At 45.8% G+C, this 22906-nt stretch overlaps 2 protein-coding genes across 3 annotated transcripts; one reads left to right on the forward strand and one right to left on the reverse strand.

Moving 5' to 3' along the window:
- The first annotated feature begins 2063 nt into the window (after nucleotides 1–2063).
- Nucleotides 2064–18639, forward strand: LOC107193370 (3-phosphoinositide-dependent protein kinase 1). Of its 2 annotated transcripts, none has more exons than XM_015582791.1 (4): nucleotides 2064–2090; nucleotides 13730–13975; nucleotides 14387–15778; nucleotides 16137–18639. In XM_015582791.1, the coding sequence occupies exons 2-4, from the start codon at nucleotides 13799–13801 to the stop codon at nucleotides 16245–16247; spliced, it is 1680 nt and encodes a 559-aa protein (XP_015438277.1). In that variant the 5' UTR covers nucleotides 2064–2090; nucleotides 13730–13798; the 3' UTR covers nucleotides 16248–18639. The 2 variants fall into 2 exon arrangements, with proteins under 2 accessions (XP_015438277.1, XP_015438278.1); XM_015582792.1 differs by lacking the exon at nucleotides 2064–2090 and adding an exon at nucleotides 7309–7364.
- Nucleotides 18640–20726: 2087 nt separating this feature from the next.
- On the reverse strand, nucleotides 20727–22085 carry LOC107193269 (aprataxin). Its single transcript, XM_015582674.1, has 4 exons — nucleotides 21872–22085; nucleotides 21365–21702; nucleotides 21154–21287; nucleotides 20727–21073 (listed from the first exon to the last, which is right to left on the reverse strand). Exons 1-4 carry the CDS (start codon nucleotides 21902–21904, stop codon nucleotides 20898–20900), a joined length of 681 nt encoding a protein of 226 aa, XP_015438160.1. The 5' UTR covers nucleotides 21905–22085; the 3' UTR covers nucleotides 20727–20897.
- Between the last annotated feature and the right edge of the window lie 821 nt (nucleotides 22086–22906).

The following is a 22906-nucleotide window of genomic DNA, read 5'->3' on the forward strand; positions in this document are numbered from 1 at the left end:
CATCTTGTTTCTCTCGCTACCAAGATCAGAAACGATAACGCCGGGGACCGGGACACCCGTTCCGTTCGCGGGCGCGAAACTCCAAGCAGGACAAGAGAAGGGTCGCGAGGGGGAAGGACGATGTTCGAATCGAGTCGATCCGAGGCGAGAAGCCGATTAATCGCGTTGACGCCGTCACGGGGGAACGCCGAAGACCGGGGAGCATTAAATTGAAATTCGCTAACGACGGTAGAAACGGTGCCCGTTTAGCCGTGGCGAGCTCTCGATATTAGAGGGGAAATTACAAGGCCTCCGGGCCGGAACCAGCGTGTATGATTCGCGGCAGCCCTATTTAAGACGCCGTTGGACCGGGCGAGAAAATAAATAGGGGAATTTGCATCTCATTGAGCGGCGTGGATTCGTGGAAATTAGAGTAATTTCAAGCGTACCGGCCATCGTAACGGCCGTCTGGACGGCTGTTAATAATAGCTATTCGCCCATTCCCTTCCCGCGCGCAGCTTTTCATCGGAACGATGAAACTCTTCTCCTTTTCTTTTTCTTTCTTTTTCACACCCCGTTCACCGATACCTAGTATCTCCGGACTATTAATTTTCATTGTTTCCCCACCCCCCTGGAACCTTGCGCAATTTCGTTCCCTCTTTCCTTGTCTAGTTAACCTATTAACCAGAGGTGCGTATCGATACGTAAGTATGTAAGTTGGTTCGTATCGAGAACGATTGAAATCATTGTTCCATCAGCGTCGACGACTCGGGTCGCTCCTTTATTTGCTCGGTGCCCATACCTGTCCCATGCATTAATTAATTAGCCGATCATTTATTTAGCTGAACCCAACTGTTTTCTTTTTCTTTTCTTTCCTCGCCTTCGTGGTCGATCCAACAAAGGCGAGGTGGCGATCATCCGATCGTTTTGTACCGCGTAATCATTATGACACGCGCGTCGAATGACGCGTACACCCGATGCACCTTGCGCTCGCTTTCCACGTTCCCCGTGCGAACGGTGTTACGCTTAAGAAAGGCGCGATGCATCATTTCTTCGCCGCGATACACACGCCCGACGAATTGCATAATAATCGTCTGTTTAATAAACGATTAATCGACGACAGCCGCGTGTGATGTCCAACGTACGCGCGAGTCTAATCCATTCGAGGACAATGGGGGAAGCGTGTATACATTTGCTCTACCAATTTCACCTAAAGAACACGTGGAAACCGCTTTGACGTAAAGACATCCCTGCTCGAAACGTCGTCGTCGTCGTCACACGGGGCGGCGAGTCTCTCGAACACTCCGTTTCACCGGGGGTTGAAGTAGGTGGCGCCAAAGTTCAGAGGCATGCGCTGCTCACCAGCACAGAACACGGGAACTTCGGTGGATACGAGTACTTCGGCAAATAGTACTGTTAATTATTGTTAATTCATTCAAATCCTTTGGTCCATATAAGTATCGTATTCCTTACACTTAATTAAATATTATTTACTGATCCAACAAGGGAGTTATATCATCCATGTTTGTTAACAGTTTTATTTGCATAATTGAATGATAAGAATTTGACTCGCAAGTTTAATCCCACGTAATATATCTTGTTTCAATTATTTTAAGGAGAGTTGGAAATTAATTTACAATCGGTCTATTTAAAGCATCAAAGTTTTGTTTTTTTCTTTTTATTTTACTCTACACAAAAGGCAACAAAGTAGTTTATCCCGCGGCCGCTGCCTGGTTCGATGTTTCCTCTCGCAAGAAGCGAGTAGAACAAGAACTGCAGCCATTCTTCGGCGATTAGTCACTCGTGACCGATTTTCCAGTGGGTTTTCTGGCACCGGCATTAGCACTGCAAGATCACGCTAGAAGATGCGTTGTACGTGTGCCGGTTTATATACCGGGTGCGCTAAATACAGGCTTCCGCGTTGAAACGACGCCACTCGGCGGATGACCGAGTCATGGTCCAGTTTTATTTACTAACCCACTGTGGCAATCTGCATTCCGCGTCCATTAATTTTACGATGATCGAAAACATGAACGGAACACAACAATCGCTGTAGTTCACTGGCAATTATATCGTTAAATTACGAGGAGAGTTACGGCTCGAGCTAATTGGTGAGAAAACAATTCGGAAAGAGATACGATAGCGGTTTAAAAATACGCCTCGACTTGCATACGTTACACATTTAGAACATTACCTCAAACCCGGAGGATTTTAGTTTGTACTCCAAAAAATTCATATACACACACTTCGTGCTTTTTAATATATCACGAAACCATGTCACTACCTGAAATTACGTTGAATAAACAGTGTGCACGAGTCCCGTTAATGGATTATTTTTAAAATGGAAACAGTTGTAGCGAGAGGCTTTCTTTTTTGTAAACGGCCTCCAGATTTTTCCGATATTGATGCAAATTTTCTGCAGTACATAAACAAGACCGCACGTGTCGCAACTTTTCCAATTACATTCAAATATTTGCGCAATTGTGCCTTTAACGCTTTGTGCTCAACGCCCGCACGTGGTGAACGATGATAAATATAAGCTGGCCATATTAGCTAAAATTAAATGTTATACAACCGGTGCCGTACACGTTAGTCGACTCGTATCTCCGGCGCTTGTACATAAATTATTACATCTTTATATTACATTAATCAAAACGCCTGACCACCGACAAACGCTTGCCGCCATTTTCTTCGCGAAATTCCCTCGGCTACTGCATTTTCCTCCACGATCCGAATCGATAATAACTTTCATACTTCCGTCATAAATATTATTACTATTTTTTTTATTCAGCATCAATCTTCACTACACATATTTCATGGACCCCAAAGCTTTCATAAATCCCAAGTACCGTGCCCATTGTACGCGATGAATGGTCGCGGATCAGCGAAGTCAGCCGCAGCTCGTATACCAACCTCTAATCAATCGCAAGCACGGTCCCAATCATTCGACTATTGGGTCGAACGCGGTTCGTTTCCCACATAAATAACGAAACCGATAAAAACGACGCCGAAGATTATTTGAGAAGCAACATCGGATCCCGTGGGTGAGGCTGGATGGGAGGCAAACAATGATTCGACTATTCGGAACGGCCGAGTATATTTCAGTATTCGGCGGCCTTCGCTTGAGCTACCAGGCCGCGGCAAAGAGAAAGGGAGAAGTAGAGGGGAAAAAAGGGGAACAAGGATTTGTTTTCATTGACATACCAGAGCGGGAGCTCGCGGCTTGTTTCGCAAAAATCTATTTTCGCGCGCTAATTATGTAGCGCGGGGAGGCAACATCACGAGCGTCGTACACACACACACACACACACACACACACACGTGCGAGATGACTTCTTCTTCTCTTGCGCGCGCGTTTCTGTCCTCTGCATGTATGTAAGTGTATTTTGCCGTCTGCCACCGCGCCACTTGGTCGGCGACGGATCATTGTTTACACTGAGACGTAGCACTGGAGCAAACGATCGTGATAATAACGGCCCCAAGTTCGATGACTGCATGACATATTCAGTGGAAACCTCCCGTCGGGGATAAAAGGCTTTTTTTTTAGGTCATTCCTCGAGAGACAAGAGCGGGTTGCAACCGCGCCGCGCTACACTTTCCATTCTCGATTCTCTCTTGTTTACCTAAGGCGGCCTCGATCGCCACGCGCTTCCGTAACTAGCGTTCGATGGAATTTTTCCGCGGCTCTCTAGATTTTGACGGATATGTGCTCGACCATCGTCCGTCGACACGATCGTTCAAATACATTAACACGATTACGAAGCAAAATGAACACCTAATGTTAGGTATTTTATTTTTTTAAATCGCTAAACTGAAGTTGCTGCAAATGGTCTAAAGACCATAGTCGCTTGGGTCAGTATCGAGATATTCAGTATGACTTGCGAATCTTAAGAGAAATTCCACTGAATCGATAACTATCGTTCGAGCCCTAATCTTCGTTTGTTAAAAATCTTAAAGATGTTCGAAATAAACGAAGGAAGAACAAGTAAATGACCAGAAGGTTCGTTCGTTGGACAGAATATTCGATCATGGTCAAAATAGTGACTGACGGAAGAACGTCGGCTCGCATAGCAACAGTATAATAACCGAGCAATTATTCATTTAAAGAAACGATAATGCCACCGATTCGCGGAAGAGTCAACAGCTATGAAACCGTTCTCGGTACGCTGGACTTTGTCGTCCCGTGTGTAAGACAGCCACGCTGGACGTGTAAACAAGATATCAACGGTTGAACGTCGGACAACAATATTATTAAATGGACCAGTCCGCGGATATTAATCGGCGTAGCCAAGCGGGGTGCTGTCGTCAAACGTTGCCCAAGCGTGCATTTACGCGTAGCGACAATGGACTCGTATTTCGGTCGGGCCGGACAAATGGTACTAGATTTGTAAAACGGATGACTGTCGTCAACGGTGCTCGCGTATCATTCGTCATGAGTTCGAACCGAAAGAACGGGACGTAAAGTTCTAGCAAACACGGAAGTTTCGAAGCTACGCTAATATCTCGATATTCAAATTGATCGCATTATGTTTTAAGGAATTGTTAAGAATAAAAGTAGATATTTATTTTCTCTTTGCTGATTCAACAATCAACTGTCTCGTTTGTTGTTCACGCACTGCTCTTATGCTTCCCGAAATCGTTTACAGAAGTATTTACACACACACACACACACACACACACACACACACACACACACACACACACACACACACACACACACAGACGTGTACACGCCACGTGACCATCAGCGTCGTCTGATCGCCGTCGACGACAAACCGTTGAAACCGAGATGACATCAAAGTACGAGAGCCGCAACGGGTATTCACGGTGGCTCGTATCAGCGAGTCTAAACAATGCCGCCCGTTAGCTTACAATTTTACTTTCCTCTCTGTTTTCATTTGTCATTTGTTCAAACGAACTCGATCGACACCAGAAATTTCTGTTCCTTCGATTACAAAACGATTTTCGTATCGAGATGACAACGGATATCATTGGTAGTGCTTCTGTTTCCCGTAGAACAGCATTGTCAATTTGATATTTACTTTTATCGCGCGATATGCCTCGATTTCCCCGTCCTGCGACCCCGCGAGACAACGTTACACAATTCCATTGTACAATATTTGTTGTGCGATTTGTAGATACGCAGGAGAGAGAGAGAGAGAAAAGAGAGGGGAACGCCGTGTGGCTGATGTGCTGCATTCTTAAGATTACGCATGAACTACTTTTCGAGGGGACGCGATAAAAAAGCTTCTTTATCAGACCGGTTGCGTGCCCGATCGTATCGGCTGCGACGGCGTGATCGGGTTATCGTCGAATGTTTTCGAAATTGATGTCTACCGATAGTTCATCAGTCAACAAACACGATACGGGGAAACACCTGACGGATGCATTCCCAAGAAACAAGTAACGCACGATCTTGTCAATGATTCTACGCTACGTCCAACTACACCATAACGCAAGACCGATCAATAAACTCGGGGTCGCGGTGGAGGAGCGAACGGGAAAACTTCGCTAGACGAAACGATTTCAGATTCGAAGTACATAGAGCTGGGAGTAGTATTTACCCGAAATTGGATCTCGACGAGCAGTAAACGCTACTGAAACGTCGAGTGCGTCCAAGTCAACGACACAAACATGTTAAGTCGATCCTTCACGTTCGGAAACGGGATGAATAAACGTAAAGGAGGCTTTAAAAGGGCGCGCTCGTGAGTACAAGTGGCCAGAGGGAAAGAGGGAATGCTAAGTGGCAGGGCAAAGAAGAAGACTGAGGAAGGCGTTCTCCGAGGATACTCACGGAGAACCGACCGGATGCAACGCCAGAATGGGAATGCAAGGCTCCGCGCGCGCGAGAGTCCGTTACTCGCGTCGGGTATTTCCCAGAACGCGACTATAAACAAACAAACACATCAAGAGAGAGAGACAGGGCAGTGTGCGCGCGTGTGATCCATGCCCTCCCTTCCAAGGCGCGCACGACTCAAGCTACAGTTCCACGCCGGCGGGGAGGGAGAAGAGAATACTGGCGCCGTCGGTTGAGTAACCCCACCAGAAACGTTGCGCACGCGCATACGACGGGATTCCCCCATTTCCCCCACCATCGACACCCGCCAGTCGCCCCACTCCACACGCTCTTTCTCTGTTCTCAGCAAACGACGCGATGCACGGTCAAATTCAAACGTGAAGTCGGCTCTGAACGCTCGTCGATGATGACAAAGTATCCACAATATTTACCTTCGATGTAGCGCGTCTGATTTTAGCGAAGAAGGAATGTATTCATCGCTTACCCCCGATAATTTCGTGATGTTTTCTGCAACGAGGAAAATAGACGGATTCTCGGAAGCCTTGCTTCAAGAATGCCGTAGCCGCTTTCCTCGATGCGCCGTAGTCTATTGCATAGCACCTTCGAATACCTCGCATTCTAGTCTCTCGAAGCCAGTCAAAATTAAGATGTTTCTCCCAGAATCTCATTTGGTATTCGAATCTGCGGTCTCGTCTCTTTTCTTTTTTTCAATTTGCAAAACTTTGTTAGCTTTTTCAATATTTTTTTTTCAACCAAATCGTCGAAGGAATTTGACGTATTTAAGACTCAAGGGAATGGTATTACCCTGCCAGTTCGTTGTGTTCTATTTTTCGTTCCATGGCGTTGAGGGGGAAAAAGGAAAAAGGGCGACGCAACAGGGACAAGACGAGAAGAGAAAGACTCGGGGTGGTGTCTCGATGCTTTCATTGCAATTTTCGCACTTGACCGCAGGGGTAAGCGTGCTTTACGATTCGCGGTAAGATTACCATCGACGTTGGAGTCTGGGTGGGGGATCGTTGCCCCTCGATATCCCCACCCTTATTCCCGGATGCGGGTCTCGTGGCCGGTGGTGGTGGAGTGACGCGGTGGTAGGGCGCGAAGAAGTAGTGGAGAGGCTTGCCGCCAACGAGTGGTCGATGGTGGGGGGAAAGCGCGGGTTAGCAGCCGGGACACGCCAGGCGTAGAATTCAGTAAGCGAACGGCTCTCAACGGCCACGAACGTGTTTTTCGTTCTTCGGTTCCCGCGCATGCATATATATACATGTACACGTATATATGTACCCGAAACTGATCCGAAAGAAACATTATCAAGACGCTGTCGGAAATTCGCAACATAACCATAACAACGAACAGACGCCGCGACACATACCCGGTTATTTCTCGAGAGTTTACCAGTTCAAAAACGCAAACAAAAATATAAACAACAACACCCAAAAAGAGTTTTCGTTTTTTTGGTTTCGCGATTCTTCGGTTCCTGATTTTTTCGTTTTTTCCGCAACTGTGGCTTTAATCATTCAAACTGGATTCCAACAAGCAGTACGTGTCGCGATTACATCGCGGCTACCGGAGGCTTAAGAAATTATTCAAGGTAAGAGAAGAAGAAAGTACCATATAATCGTACGTTCCCCCGTAAATCGCGGGCCCGTGTTAATACCGTACGTATCCGTAGTATAAACGCATTGAATCAGTTCCGCGAAAGGTGTGATATCGAGAGTGTGACGCCGCGCAGTTTACTCGCAGAACCAAGTGAACCTCGTTAATTCTACGAAAAACTGACGGAAATCTCGAAAATCGTCGCACTTCTGTTTACAGTAGGATATGTGGTGGACGAAGGTACGCACGGTGTATGCGACACGCAGAGAACTTCATCGCCATGTCAAGGGGCCAACGTTTGCTTGTCAACAACCGCGCGCACGAAATCTATTGTTTTTGTTTTTCGTGAAAACTCGTCGAACAATCCAGAACTAAATAATTTACCGGTTGAATACAATATCTGAGAAACGTCTGAGACGACGTTCCCACGGACCGCAAAACTCTCGACAAAGGGGCGTGTGGTAACATTGTTCAGAAAAGGCGCGTCTTCCGCGGAATCGGAAGTGGTTTCGTTGTTACACACGATTATTCCCGCTTCTCGTGTTTTCTTTTTTTTTCTTTCATTTTTTTTTTTTTTGTATTTACGAGTTCACTCGCGACTACATAGATTGTGTACGTTTGTTTTTATGTTCACAAGAAAATTCGTGATACCCATCTGGCGTCGAAACGTCAGATACCAAATCTGTTGAAATATCCGCAGATTCAAGTTGTCACTTCAAACTTCCGCCGGGGATTCTTTCGTGATTGTGAGAATTTCTCGAGATCGAAGGACTTTGAAGGAAAATTGAAATTTTTGGACTTTGCCTCTGTAACGAAAATGAACCGTACATTCGGTGTGTCGAAAAAAAGAGGTGAAAGAAAGAGGAAGGTTAACTCACCGCCTCGAACCATGAATAATTTACATTCGCTCGTATTTAAATAAATTCGCCGCGAGCTGTCGATTCCAAAACAGGCAAGCACGTAATCTCGACGCCGCCGTTCGAAAGTTGTTTACGTTAGCCGACCAGGCAACTTTAAACGAATTTCCACAGAAACGGTAAATGTATCCAACTTGACAGTTTCGAACTATCGATACTTGTTCACGATATCGGAACAAAAATAAAACGTTGCATCTGTTTACGACGGAAAAATATATATATTCTTCTATTTGTGACACGCGCGCGCGTACGATTATTTTCTCGACTAGCGATGCTAAAACGTTTGTTTATGAATATTCGTTTCGGAAGCGGAAACGTGCACTCGGGGAGAAAAAACTGTTTAAAAATTCAAATCTTTATCGTACGTCGTTAATTGTGTCGTTAATCGTTCTAGGATTTATTAGATAGTGGAAACAAGTGTGCGCTGACGTTCGTAGCTTATTAAACTCGAGGATTCTAGAACATATCTGTAATACATGTTCCACGGACAGTGTTGTTTTCCCGCGCGTGTCAACTTAATGACTAAACAGGATTGCAGCGCGATAATTCGAATCGAGGTTCCCTAATTTTGGGCAAAGCAAGCAAACTGACAAAAATCTGTCGCGAGGTCGAGTGATTCGCGCGCGCGATACACACGTGAACCTCGAGTGATCCGTAGAAATTCGCCACCGCACACTCGAGAGACCACCACAGAGGCCGTGAGAGAGACAGCAAGCGTCATTATAACGGCCATCGACGTCCGCGACCGAAAAAACATGTTTGGATCGAGCGCTTGTTTATACGATACGATGTGAAAGCAAACAGTTTTGTGGCCGTCTCGGTCGCGACGTAGCTTGATCTTTGTCTCTGAGAATACATTTATCTCGACGACTACCAAAAAAAAAACAAAAAAAGAAAAAAATATTGACCTCGCGCGCGACGCTTTTGACCAATCCGTTAATGACTCGAGACGGTTAAATGCATTACAGCTCGAAACCCTCTGCTGCTAATGGAAGCTTTCGTAGGTATCGATCCGCGTTGGTACCTGTACTTAAGATCACTTTTCGATGCTACGGATTGAATATTGTAATTTCAGACGTGGTCGATGGCTAGTGTTTACGATTTCGTTCTTGCCTCATGAGTTAATGCACCTCCATAGTGATCCTGTTATTAGTGTTATTTTAGAACACCCCTGAATCTTACGGAACTGGTGTTTTCTTCCAAATCATTACATTTTGTACCACTTGCAGCTAATTTTGTAGAATAGTTGAAGAAACATTCCTCTGCACTTGTTTCTTGCACGCTAATAGCTTACGTCAACGAATGCGCTTGTAATACGAGATTATTGATGACAGTAAACGTAAAAATGAATATTAGAAACGTTGCTGTCATATACATCCGCTTTACAGAATCTCGATAGATTTACCTTGGTAGATCTCACCTAGTTGGGCAATAAAAGTCGAAATACGATATTGGTGAACGACTGTTGCTATTTCCTTAACTTGTATATACCTTCCCTTTAAAACATTGTATTGAATGACATCCCGAACTTGTGCGACCAGGCTTAAACTTTCGCAGTTTCGAAACTGACGGTCAATATTTCTGTAAGATTGTGTAACTAATTCGGCCTAATTATTCAGCATCGATAGCAGAACACGTATACACGAAAACATACGTCAGCAATTAACGAATAAAAGTTTCTCTTAAATCTGGTCGCATTGCTTGTCGCATTTATATTAGACCAGCACATAACCAACACCATTCCCGCTTAAAGATCCGAGTCAAGCAAACAAGCGTATCAGGTGCACGGAATGAAAGAATTCATTCGTGGCGAGACGTGGTATCGACCCTCGACGAAAATCGACGCTGTGCTTGTAGGCCCTTTTATTAGTCTCCCTCCCTCCTTCTATCTATCTATCTATCTATCTATCTCTCTCTCCCTCGTTCTCTTTCTCGAGCAGGCACCGCGCCGTGGCGTGTTCCAATTTAGTCGCGGAGCAAGCGCGCGCGACACGTTTCTCAGCGTCTGCGAATGCAAAACATCTCATTCACGGGCAAAAGTGCTGGCCGCCTGCGCCAATAGGCGTAGTCCCTTCTGGGTAGCCGGCGAAAAGCGCGATGTGTCGGGTCGGGGGCAGAGGGTCGTCAGAGGGGGCGGGTAGACGGGTGAGGAGAAGGGTCTACGATCATTGCTCTCTGTCTCTTTCTCTTTCTCGTTGCTTGTCGTCTTCTTCTTCCTGGCTTCGGTCGCGCGCGCGCGCGCGGTGAGGCGGCGCGAAGGGAAAGGAGGAAAGTGTCGCCGCGTACCATCGGTAGAGGGCAGCACACGGCGCCCTGCACGAAAAACACAAGCTCGCAGCAGAGAAAGAGAGAGAGAGAGAGACGGGGACGGATCGAGCGTTACGAGAGACGCGCGCGGCGGAACCCCTGAGAGAATGCGCGCCTCCGCGAGAGAACGAGACGACGAGACCAGTAAGGCTAAAATTAGAATGTCCGTTGGAATGCTGTTGGCTTGTGTGTATGTACAGGGTGATTCAGCGATCGCGGGAGGAGCATACTCATATTTAGAGCCGCGAGTGGGAGAGAGACAGAGGGACTGAGAGTTTAACGGACGCGCGCCCCCCGAAGTTATTCGTTTCGAGAAGATCCGAGGCCGTTGTCGCGTCTCGCCTCCTTTTCCTTCCGGCAAATTTGCTCCACTGCCTGTTCTCGTCGCATTTTTCGCGACCGTCTGCCTTCCGTTCTCGTTCCGACAAAAATGGCCCGTCGAGTCCTCGAGGAAACTTATTCCGAGAGAACGCGAAAGTGTCGCAGGGTCATCGAAATGCCTCTAAGATGGTTAACTTTGAGAATTGTCTTTGAACTGTCGTACCGTTAGGTTGTACTGTTTTATTTTCAACTCGTCACGGATTCTGATTCGGACTCTGAACTTCTACGACTTGTATCACAAGTGGATTCAGAAACATATTTCGTATAGAGATCGTATCATGTGTTTCCCTATATTCGTACGACCCTCTTTTTCCGAACAAACACCACCGATGATGGAGATCGAGGTGGTAATTCCAAGTGCCTCACCCTGTACGTATCTACGATCTAAGCAAATTGCGAGGTCGTCTGGTGGGACGTTAGTCGGTATATCGATTATCCCCTCTGCCCCGACCGAGACTTCTCGTTGATATCTAGCGATCGAAGCTGAGTCTCTGTCCTGCGGTATCCGTCGGTGGTTATCCCTTGGCGAGGAGCGAGCTAGAGACACAGAGAGGCAGGAGTCAAGGGACCAAGGAATAGATAAGCAAATAAATAAACTAGCGGGGCAAAGCGAAAGCCAGCCAAGCAGAGGGGAGTAGGGCCGCTGCTGGGTGGCTCTCGGGCAAATGCTCGACGAGGTCGACGGCCTGACACGGATGGTTGACGCCGTGGGGCCCGCCTCGTAACCGGCCTGGGAAGAAGAAGAAGATGAAAGAAAGGGCCTTGCCGACTTGCGTTTTCATCGTTCTAAATATAAGTCCCTCCTTCTTCCTCCTGTCCGGCTGGCACGTCTTCCTCGCCGGTGTCTGATGTCTCGAACCAGTCGCCTCGGTTTCTTTGATTAATTCGTATCCCTTATAAAGAAGGGTTGATCGGCCAGACAGTATACGGTCGAAAAACCGCTTTGGAAATTTAATAGTCTGCCAAGTCTTATATCCTCGTAAATTTGTTACGATACGCCTAAGTTTCGGGCACCAGTACACCCTTACTAGAGTTAAAGGGTTTCGAGTCTACGAGTGTTGTCGCTCGAAAAACTATCCTTCTTCCAGGTTCGTTTTGTATCGCGTTCTATTTCCACTCTGTCTTCCCGTTTTCGGAGCCTCGTTAAGATGTCATCGATATTTACGTCCCGTTAACATCAAATACCTACCAATCTCGTCTTCTGCGTTCTCGACGAGAAGCTAGTAAAGCTTGTTTGGAGAGTCAAAGAGCGTACACCGGTCCTAGACGGTCAAAGACCGTTCCCCCATTGGAGGGAAAGGGCGAGACGGCGGCAAGAGAACCGTATTTCGAGGATCATCCGGATTCCCTTGTTCGAGGATGGGAACTTGTTCCTTTCTTTTGTAAGGGCCACCGGTATATAACGCGGGATCCGTCTTTCGGCGGAAGTACACAATGGTAATGGAAGGAAGGAAGTAGCAGGCGAAAGGGTCGGCTCGCGATCGTCTTTCGGGCCGGAAATGAAGCGCGATCGACGTTTAAAAATCGTGCTTGTCTATGCGCGCGCGTATGTGTGTCCTACGTACACAGCCTTTCCGAAACCCTTCTTTCACTTGCGTCGCCGCACCCTTTGGGGTTTCATTGAATTTCATGACCACAGAAAGCGTTGTCGTCTGATCAGGTCCCGGATTCGTTGACCCCCCATTATGCACGCAGGTAGGAAGGCATCTGTTGCAAGATGCCCCTTCCGTGGGGCCAATTACGCCGAAGACGTATTCCGTCGTTCTCGTTGGTATCGTCTTCCATTAGAGTAGCTTCTGAGACATAAATATGTATGTAAGAGCGATTCAACGTCGTAAGAGGAAATAATTTCTAATTACAAAACGACCCTCCTCGGGCCCGTAGGTCATGTGTTTGCTACCGTTGAAGGTCAGCGTTAACGGCACCGATCTCTGGCAAATATTTGTCTGGACCTGGACGAAGCGGAATTCCTTTTGTGATCCGGCCTATAAATGTCTTCGAGTTCTTTTGTCCTCCTCACGGAGAAAACTAGCATTCGAAGACCGAATACGATATTACGATAACAATCCCAAGAATCGATGGTCTGCTCTTTGTGTCCAGCGTTATTTTCTTCATTGTTAGACGCGGCGTCGTTCCCGCACGTGAAACGCGCGCTTCGACCTGGCACTTATCCGTTCACTCGTCCAAGTTTGTCGGAGTCGAGGTCAACTATTCGCGCCAGAGCAGCAATTCTTCGATCGAGATATCGTCAATTAAGTATCTCGCAATAGATTGGCCCGCACAGCCTTGAAATGTGTGCTCGAACGTGCGTGAGATACGAACGCGCGCGCGCTTTCGTTTCACACCGAATCACTCGACACTCTGACCGACCGGCTGCTGCTGAACAGCCCGTCATCCAGACCTGCACGGCGTGTAGCCCACGTGCGGGTCTCTCTCGGTGACGTCACTTCCGGCGCTTCATTTCCGGACGATCGTAGGCGGATGAGAGGAGTTAAGCACACCCGGACGCGCGTGCGAGTTCGTGTTTCCTCGGTGTTCCAATTAACTTTTCAGGATCGCAAGGATGTCGTCTCGATACACACGATGGTTTCAATTGATTCGTCGAGGTGGTCGTTCTATATAAACCGTGTCCGTCGTAAAAGAACCATGCCCGAAACGCGCGCGCATGAAACATATTGTTTGGGTATCTTTGCCGCGTTTAAGAAACGCGCCAAGGTACCGGTTAGTAATTAAGTCGTGGATGTTTTTGTTGTAGCGTGTGGCGAACCAGGCGCTTACCGTTTCGCCACAGCCGGCAGTAACGGTGGAGGGGCCGGTGTCCAAAATGTCTCCACCAACGAACGACGTGACCAACGGTGTGGTTGCGCCAGCCAACACCCTGGCGCCCCGGGTTTCGCCAACCGCGAACCCGGCCCTTACCACCATCAACCCGCCAACGCACAAGCGGACTCCCAAAGACTTCATCTTTGGCAAGGTGATCGGCGAGGGTAGCTTCTCCACCGTAAGTGTATTATCCCATTAACTCGATTAAATCGTTAAGAAGCTCCGAATTAACACCGACGAGTAATGGGGACTGAGTTTTTCCCCTCTCTAATCCTCCAGTGATTCTCAAACTTTCTCTCCCTCGTTACGAAACTTTCGACCTACGCCCCCGATCCCGAGAAAAGAACTTTTTCTCCCGTCCAGCAACCCCTCCTCCCTACTTCGAAATAGTAGTATCGATGTAACCAGTGTTCTTGGTTTAATCAGTTTCTATTGGCGCAATGCTGTACAAGGAATTTGGTTAAGGGGAGAACCTATACTTCGATGAATTTGCAAAATGTTTGAAATTTCGGTGATTGTTTATCTCTAAGAACAAACGATACCCAGCCCTTAACCAGCTCTTAACCAGCCTGGTTTTCGATGGTCTCAGGTTTACCTCGCCAAGGACATTCACACCAGCAAGGAGTACGCGATCAAAGTGTGCGACAAACGTCACATCATCAAGGAAAAGAAGACCGAGTACGTGAAACGCGAGAAGGAAGTGCTGAACATGCTCGCAGGCGCGAAACACTCGTTCGTGCGCTTGTTCTGTACGTTCCAAGACGTGGAAAGACTCTATTTCGTCCTGTCTTACGCGAAAAATGGCGAGCTCCTGCCCTACATCAACAAGGTTGGCTCCTTCGACATCGAGTGTACAAAGTTCTACTCGGCGGAGATACTCCGTGGTCTCGAGTACCTCCACGGTCTCGGTATCATCCATCGCGATCTCAAGCCGGAGAACATATTGCTGGACGAGAAAATGCACGTGCTCATCACCGATTTCGGTAGCGCGAAGATCCTCAAGGACCCGGAGACGGTGTTGACGCACACCACCTCGGACGACCCGCAGCAGCAGCAGCAACAACAGCAGCAGCAGCAGCAATATAGAAGAGAACGGAGGGGCTCGTTCGTTGGTACCGCCCAATACGTGTCGCCGGAACTCTTAACCGACAAGACAGCGAGCAGAGCCTCGGACCTCTGGGCGCTCGGCTGTATAGTCTACCAGATGGTCTCCGGTCTGCCCCCGTTCCGCTCTAGGAGCGAATACATGATTTTCCAAAAGATCCTGAAGCTCGAGTACGAGATACCAGACGGCTTCTGCGAGCTGGCGAGATCGTTGGTCAGTCAGCTGTTGGTGCTCGAGCCGACCAAGAGATTGGGCGCTCAAGACGAGCACGGCGCCGGATACCCTAGCATCAGAGCGCATCCCTTCTTCGAGGGCGTCGACTTCGAGACCCTCCACGAACAAACACCACCGCCGATCTACCCTTACTTACCCGGTACGTCCGAGCACGAGGAGCTCAGATCGCAGTACAGGGTTCCCGATCACCTTGAACCCGGCCTCGACGATAAACAGCTGACCAGGCTTCTTGGTTTGGGTATCGGCGAGGATGACGACGATGACGACGACGAGGACACGACCCCCCACCGCGAGAAACCCGCGCGGAAAACCAACACGGTCGTCGAGAAACAGCCGAGAAGACGAACGATGAACATCGACGGTAACATCGCCGATCTGACGCCAGACGAGATCAGGAACAGGCTGGAGAAGCAGCACACCTCCAACCAGTGGGACGTCTTCGTCGAGGGTAACCTTATACTGAAGCAGGGCTTCGTCAACAAGAGGAAAGGCCTCTTCGCCAGACGGAGAATGCTCCTGCTAACCACCGGACCACACCTATACTATGTCGATCCTGTGAACATGGTGCTCAAGGGCGAGATACCCTGGAGCCCGGAGCTAAGGGTCGAGCCGAAGAGTTTCAAGATCTTCTTCGTCCACACGGTGAGTGATATCTTCCACCTCGTCGAAATATTCGTTTATACCCACCGTCTGAATAGGACCTTTTTCTTATTTATCATCAACGAGAAAATCTTCACTTGTTTTAAAGAAAGTCGGCGTAGATAGAGAAAACGTAGATCGCAAACTGAAATAACAATTCCAAGCCCTGCTATTTTCGGAATGCCCGGGGCAAGTCCACGTAAATTTATTTCCCGGACGATGTTTACCACGATTAAAAATAAAGTTATGCCAGCGATAGTAGCAAAACAGACCTTGGCCCGGTTCGTTTACCCTTGTTTACGCCGTGCCGTATTTCAGCTATAGAAGTCCGCGTCAACTTGTTTTTCCTGTCTGGTTACAGCCAAACAGAACCTACTATCTCGAAGATCCCGAAGGATTCGCATTGGAGTGGTGTAGAGCGATCGAAAACATGCGAGTCCACTATTACGGCCTGCAGGAGACCACCGCTTAAACAAACAAGACTGAACAGTGATCGTTTTTCACGGACGGAGAAGTACGGACGAAAGAAGAGGAGAAAAAGGTTTTCATCCTGTTGTAGACTGTATATGGAAAAGTGTGAAAAGTCCGCGAGGTGGGTGCGACAACCGACCGCGAAACACGTTTCTCTCGTTCGTGGCCAGAGGGAAGGCGATTCTAAATAGATGATTCGATTAGGGTAATTGCGACTCGTCGTTTAGGAATGGTACGTTTCTAGGATATAAGTTTAGCGTTGTTCTAGTACGATCGAACGGCGTTTTCTGTACAGCTTAGGAGAAATTTTCTAGATAAACAAATTGAAAGTCAAACACTCCACCCCACGAGGTTAACCGCGCGCGACTCGGTGGTGGATGGGAAAATGCGTAGTATCGTGCAGTTAATAAATTTTTCTCCCGGTTACGTTAATAGTTCTATATTTATTATCGATTACGGGGAATCTCGATGGGAGGACTGCACGTATTCTTTCTAGCACGCGCAATATACAAATGATTAAAAAAAATAGGGAAAATTTTAGCCAAGTTTTTATAGCTGTGCGCGTGCTCGCGCTGCCTGATAGGACGCTCGCGGTCGAGGTCGCCCGGAAACATGAAAAGAAAAAAAAGAGAATTTATTTTCATCCACAAATATTCCTCCACACACACGCAATTCGTCGTAACGCGTTTCTAACGAAGAAAACAACGTAGTCAAAATTAACGAGATATAGAATAATTCAGAGACGAATACACGAAGAGAAAGAGATTGTTGTAAACGCGATCAAACGAAAGGGCGATATTCGATCGCGCGCGTTCCATGCAGCGTGAAGAGGTGTTTCGTTCCAAATGTAGCGAAAATTACATAGAGAATTAAAGACGAGTTTTTAGATGCTGGTATCGACGGCGACTGAAGAGATTACGTCGGCTGTCGGTCCCCGCAGATCTAGGCGTCAATTTATATAGTCGAAGTCAACCAAAAATTGTCCAGAAAAATCCAGTGGGGGACAACGTATCGCTTTGCAGCTTTAATAAAAGAAAAACCATTTACGTTGCCTGAAAGGGGTCACCGGAATGTTGCGCGTTATTCCGGCCCGCCCTTTGCTCTCTTCACGTTCTACAGTATTTTTCTCTCGTTGTTCGTTGCCCTCTTTCCACGATACTTTGTAAATATTAGCGCGATTTCCACGAAGAGCAGGCTTCGTAAAGCGTCTTATTAATATGTATAAATAGTGTTCTATATATAGGTAGATAGATATATTTCTAGGTACAAAAATCGTTGTCCAGCCACGGTTTTTCTACAACGCGCGTAAAACGTTTTTCTTCTTAGTCCCGATTCTCATAATCGCCTTCCCCGATCTGGCCCCCGCGGACTCGAATCGAGTATGTGTGTATAACCGAGAACTGGAAGAACCAGCAACCTTTTTAGATCTTAATCGAAGACAAGACTTCGAGCGGCTTGTTCAAGGAATACGAAATGACAAAAAGAAACGTGTTGTACAAAAGGAGGAAAGCGGTGGAGTTCGGAAGAGAATAATGAATCTTTTCTTCCCTCGTGAAAGACTAAGGACACGCTTGAACGTGACACTATGAGTTAGGTAGATAGATGATAGAAAATTAAAAGGATAGCTTTAAGAGACGTTAGTATCCCGTTTAGATGCAAAATTACCCAGAAACGTACACGTATTACACACTTAGCACATTCATTAATCGCGTTCTCAAACTATCGTCGTTATTAATTCTTACGATTAGTATAATTTTTCTAGTATTTAGTATCGCTAATACAGTTATATCGTTAACGTTCTATTGTTATTAACTGTTCCGTCATGTATTACCGACATAAGTGTTCTCTGCCCCTTGTAAAACAATATGTCCGCACGTTATTTAAGCGATTTTTCCATTCATCGTGTTCCATTTTCTTCTTTTTTTTTTGTTTTCGTTTGTTTTCTCATTGTTTTTTGTTTTCACACGCGCGCACACATACACAATTCCAATTTAATTTATTGCATTACTGTACTCGTCCCCCGCGATTATTTATTTTCACCGGTTTTACGTTCCCGCGAGATATATCGAAAATCTACACATATACGTTTTCGTAAGAATTTAAACATACACACACACACAGACTTGCTAGTACCACTACCGCTACCACCACTGCGACTATTATTTACGACAACCGTTGCTATTGCTACTACTTTAGTATTAAACTATTTACGAGCGCCCACGCTCGCGTACGCGTGTACACGCGCCTCGCGCAGATACCTTGTCGTGTGTACACACGGCCGCGCACACGTGTAAATACGTTCTGCGACTGTATTTAATATTATTGTCCTTAGCCGTAATAGTTTAGGGTTTTCTGTAAATACTACTGCCGGGCGCGCGTTCATCATAGAGACACACGGCTTCGACACGCTATTCGAAACGTTTGCGCGCGATCCAGTCGTGGCCGATAAAGCAAAAACTTGTACGATACTTGTATATTACCTATACATAAATATTCTATAAATAATAGATATATATATATATTATATAAAAGTATATATATATACACACATATATACATATACAGATATACAAAGTATTTATGAATTGTGAATAGTAGTTAGGAAAATCGTGTATAAAGAAGAGAGAGATCGTTCGTAGGGTTTAGGCCACAACCACGCGCGCGCTTAGGTTTAATATTTCGTTGACGTTACCTATTTACGGCCCACGACTCGATCCGCGCGCGCTCATGCGATTATCTACCGTGACGTGTTGTGTATTATATGTATAAGAAATCCCCCCGTACACACAGCTCCTCCTCCTCCTTCGCGTGACACTTAGAAGACTTAAACAGGGTATTCGGAGGAGAGATAGGGCGAGAGACGGGTCGATCGTCGTGTCCGCGATGCCACGCGAAGTATGCTCGAAATAATGGTGGTTCGCTCGCGGACCATCATTGTCCTTGCGTCCAGTGGCTTTCCAAAATGACCGCTTTTGGCGTGCCACGTACGGTGCTTGCGGGCGAAAGCGGGGCGCCGCGGCCTCGACGAGCCATCCCGTCGCCCTCTCTCTGTTTCTTCTCCCTTCAACTATATATATAGTGAGAATCGATCGCGCGGAGGAATTCCGATAGTTGTTGCGCTGCCTTTATGCGGCCTCCCCCTCCTTCATCCTAACCTCGCCTCTCCCATATCTCGGTCCGCTCACGGAGAGAGTAGCGTCTCGGGCGGCGTGTACGTGTGCTAGGCATAATGAAAAGAAAAACATGTAAAAAATCGAACGCGATCTTTCCGTCGGAACGAAGCAGCCCGTCGAAAAGCGTCTGTTAAAATTTTCTCAGAGTCGTCCGTGGATGTTGTTAACCCCGGGGCTTCGATCGTTCACGGCTATGTCCGATTAAAAAGTTCCTCGCTTCTGTCGACGTGAACCCCCTCGCTTCGTTCCCTCTGCGAAAGAACGTGCGCGTATCCACAGCGACGCCGTTCCATCGACCCCCGAGGCGTTTAATCACAACGCACCGGGTCGGTGACACGACGACGCCTGGCCGACACGTTTCCACCGTGTGTTAGTAAACTTTGCAGGTTCTACGTTTTATGCAGGCGTTGCAAACTTTCAGGTGGAAACGCGTTTCCTACATTTTGGGCGCTGGCTCTCCCTCTCCCGCGCCCGGGGGAAGGGTAGTCGCTTTTATTATATTTAAAGTAGTTACTTCCGTCGTTTCTTCAGAGACTGGTCAATCACTGAGATTCCTGTCCCCCGGGGAGGACGGCGCTCACAAATCTCTCTCTTTTTTCTTTTGTATCATAGTTCCACTCTTACGTTTAGCCGAGTAAACTTAAAATCTCTAGCCCGTATTTGTTGAGAGATGATAGATGGATACATTGTCAACGCGATCACGTGACACGAGAAAATATATATAGTTAATTTAATTTATACCGCTCGCGAGAAGAATGAATACTTAATAGAGGCGCGAGGATGTCGGTGGTAATGTAAAAGAATGTGAAAAATTCGTTCTCGGGATGCACTAATTCAACTACACGCAAGCAATAACAACCATGGCCTTGCGATTATTTGATTGCCTACCGTTTCGGCGTGATAAAGACGGTTCAACTATTAATTGCAGTATTACTAAATGTATACAGACTAATGTACACTTACACGCCACACAGAAAACACACACACACACACACTAGATACACCACTGCACACAACGATTCACTCGTACACACACTGAATACTTCACATTGGATAAGAAGACTCTGTAAATAGCTAGCATGTAATTGATATTATATAGGCGACATGACCTATTAACATCAAGTTTATTTATAGTAAATTTTCCGAAATACCGTATATCTTTCTGTTATTATTCTACACAACCTATCCTATCCGAATAAAAACTTTTTATTGGCGCGGTGGGTGCGGGATTGCAATAAATTATGGTAATTATATACAGAATGATATATTTGTTTAATAAACGTATGTACAATCTTGTACGTCGCGAAAATTCAGAGTAGTTTAAAATTGCATGTCTAGCAACATTAGCGTAACAAATCTCTATTGGCCTTTTGTCGCCAACTAATATTGCACATGGTAATTAATCGGTTCGGTATTTATAATCTAGGGAATTAGAGATTAAAAAAAACATCTACCAGCTTGAGTAAACAATTATTTTGTTAAACGATAGTTCTTTGATTCGGTAAATGTGTCAGCAAGTGTCTTTTTAATTCGGGCATGTTCTTCGGAGTTTCGGGACACTTGTGACATTTAAGCGGAGTGTTTAAATGCTGTGCACTGTCTTCGGATTTTAATTTTTTGAGTTCACCCTTCTCACGTAACTGATTGTGGATATCTGTAACAGGTACAAAATTTAAGTAATATACTTAATTTAAAAAACAATGGCAAGAGTGACTCTTGGAAAAAAATCTTTACCAGTTGAATGCAGAAAAAAGGGTGTTATGAATGAATTCCAGTGGTACTTAGTTTTCAAACAAGGGCTGTTGAAGTCTGTGCTTATTACATGTAAGTGTAATCGTTGCATACTTGGTACAGCATGGTAGCCAATTCTATAAAGAAAACATTTACAAGTACTTCCTCTTATAACTATTAACTTGTCTCAACTTAAGAATAATAGTATGCATACAAAAATTCCGAATCTTCATGCCCCTTAGTTAACTCTTCAGCAACATTAGCCATATGGAGCAACAAATCCTCATTCTCCTTTTTAAGGTGCCAGATTGAGGGGATATTTACTTTCGGTAGAACCAGGTAGTGGAACTGAGCCTTTGGATACTTATCCTTAATAACAACTACTTTGTCATCTTCTTTTACTCTGAGCTTAGGGTCTTCCATAGAAACTAACAAACCTGTTGCCCAATGGTGTTTTTTTGGAGCTGTTGCGTTGATCGATGTCATTTGGGGTTTGCGTTTCATTGTTAATGTTGCTTCATATAGTTTTTTGGTAATAATTTCTGCTACAACCTATGTTCAGAAATATGTATTTGGCAAAATCGCCACATTATAAATAGATTAATACCACATTACATGATAAGAAAACATTGCGAGTATAAAAAATCAACGTTAACGTCATTCTAAGTAGCATTTAACGAGGATACGTTCACAGTAGACATTAATTTGTAGACGAACTCACTTGAAACCCTAAAACCTTTACGCTAATCTTCATCACAATATAAACATTTCTGAGGTTATGTTTGTTTTACGACTTTTATTAAGCACGATGCAAAATTGACTAATTAGTACTAACATTTTAGAATTAATATCATATATTTGTATCGATCTTCACACTTTTTGCACTTGTTTAATTTTATTATGCCCCGAATGAAGGGACGTTGAAGGAGTTTGACATTTACAAGAAGACTGCAGAAGGCTGTTTGGCACACATGACCCTGCGCAGTTCACTTGACAGTTTTGCACACGATTTCTAAATGTGAACGTTAAAATAGACTGAAGTAGAAGTTCTCTTATTCATAACATAATTTATTTTGAAAATATAGAACTTCGAAGAGGTTGAAACTAAATGCTTTCAAATGGCTCTGTCGTTCATTCGATTCAATCGTCGATCGAGAGACTCTTAATTAATAATTTATTCTTCATGTGTACAGACGTTTAACAAATTAGTTACGCCATCTCACCACGCTAGTAGGAGTAACGTATAGAGATTATAGACTATGTACATACATTAAGTTCTTACCGTAGTATCACTAGTTGTGACAGTAGTATCAATAGTTATTTTAGCAACATTAGTTGTTACTTCGATATTACTAGTTTTTGCTTCGTTATTACTAAGAGTAACCACCACCAATCGCAATTAATCTTTAACCAAAATTAACTAATAACCATCACTGACTACCAACATCCACTAACCATCGTTAACCGCCGGACTTCTACTAATCACCGGATTCTACTAACCACAGCCTTTCCACCAATCACCGTTAACCACCGGAGACTTCCGCCAATCGAAGGATTCTACTAACCACCGGCCTTCCAGTAATCGAAAGATTCTACTAACCACCGGCCTTCCGCCGATCGAAAGATTCTACTAACCACCGGCCTTCCGCCGATCGAAAGATTCTACTAACCACCAGCCTTCCGCCAATCGGAAGATTCTACTAACCACCGGTAGTAAAGGAAAGCCGGTGGTTAGTAGAATCTTTCGATTTGGTGG

The sequence above is a fragment of the Dufourea novaeangliae genome, unplaced genomic scaffold (assembly GCF_001272555.1).
Source record: "Dufourea novaeangliae isolate 0120121106 unplaced genomic scaffold, ASM127255v1 scaffold7, whole genome shotgun sequence".
Taxonomy (NCBI): Eukaryota; Metazoa; Arthropoda; class Insecta; order Hymenoptera; family Halictidae; genus Dufourea; species Dufourea novaeangliae.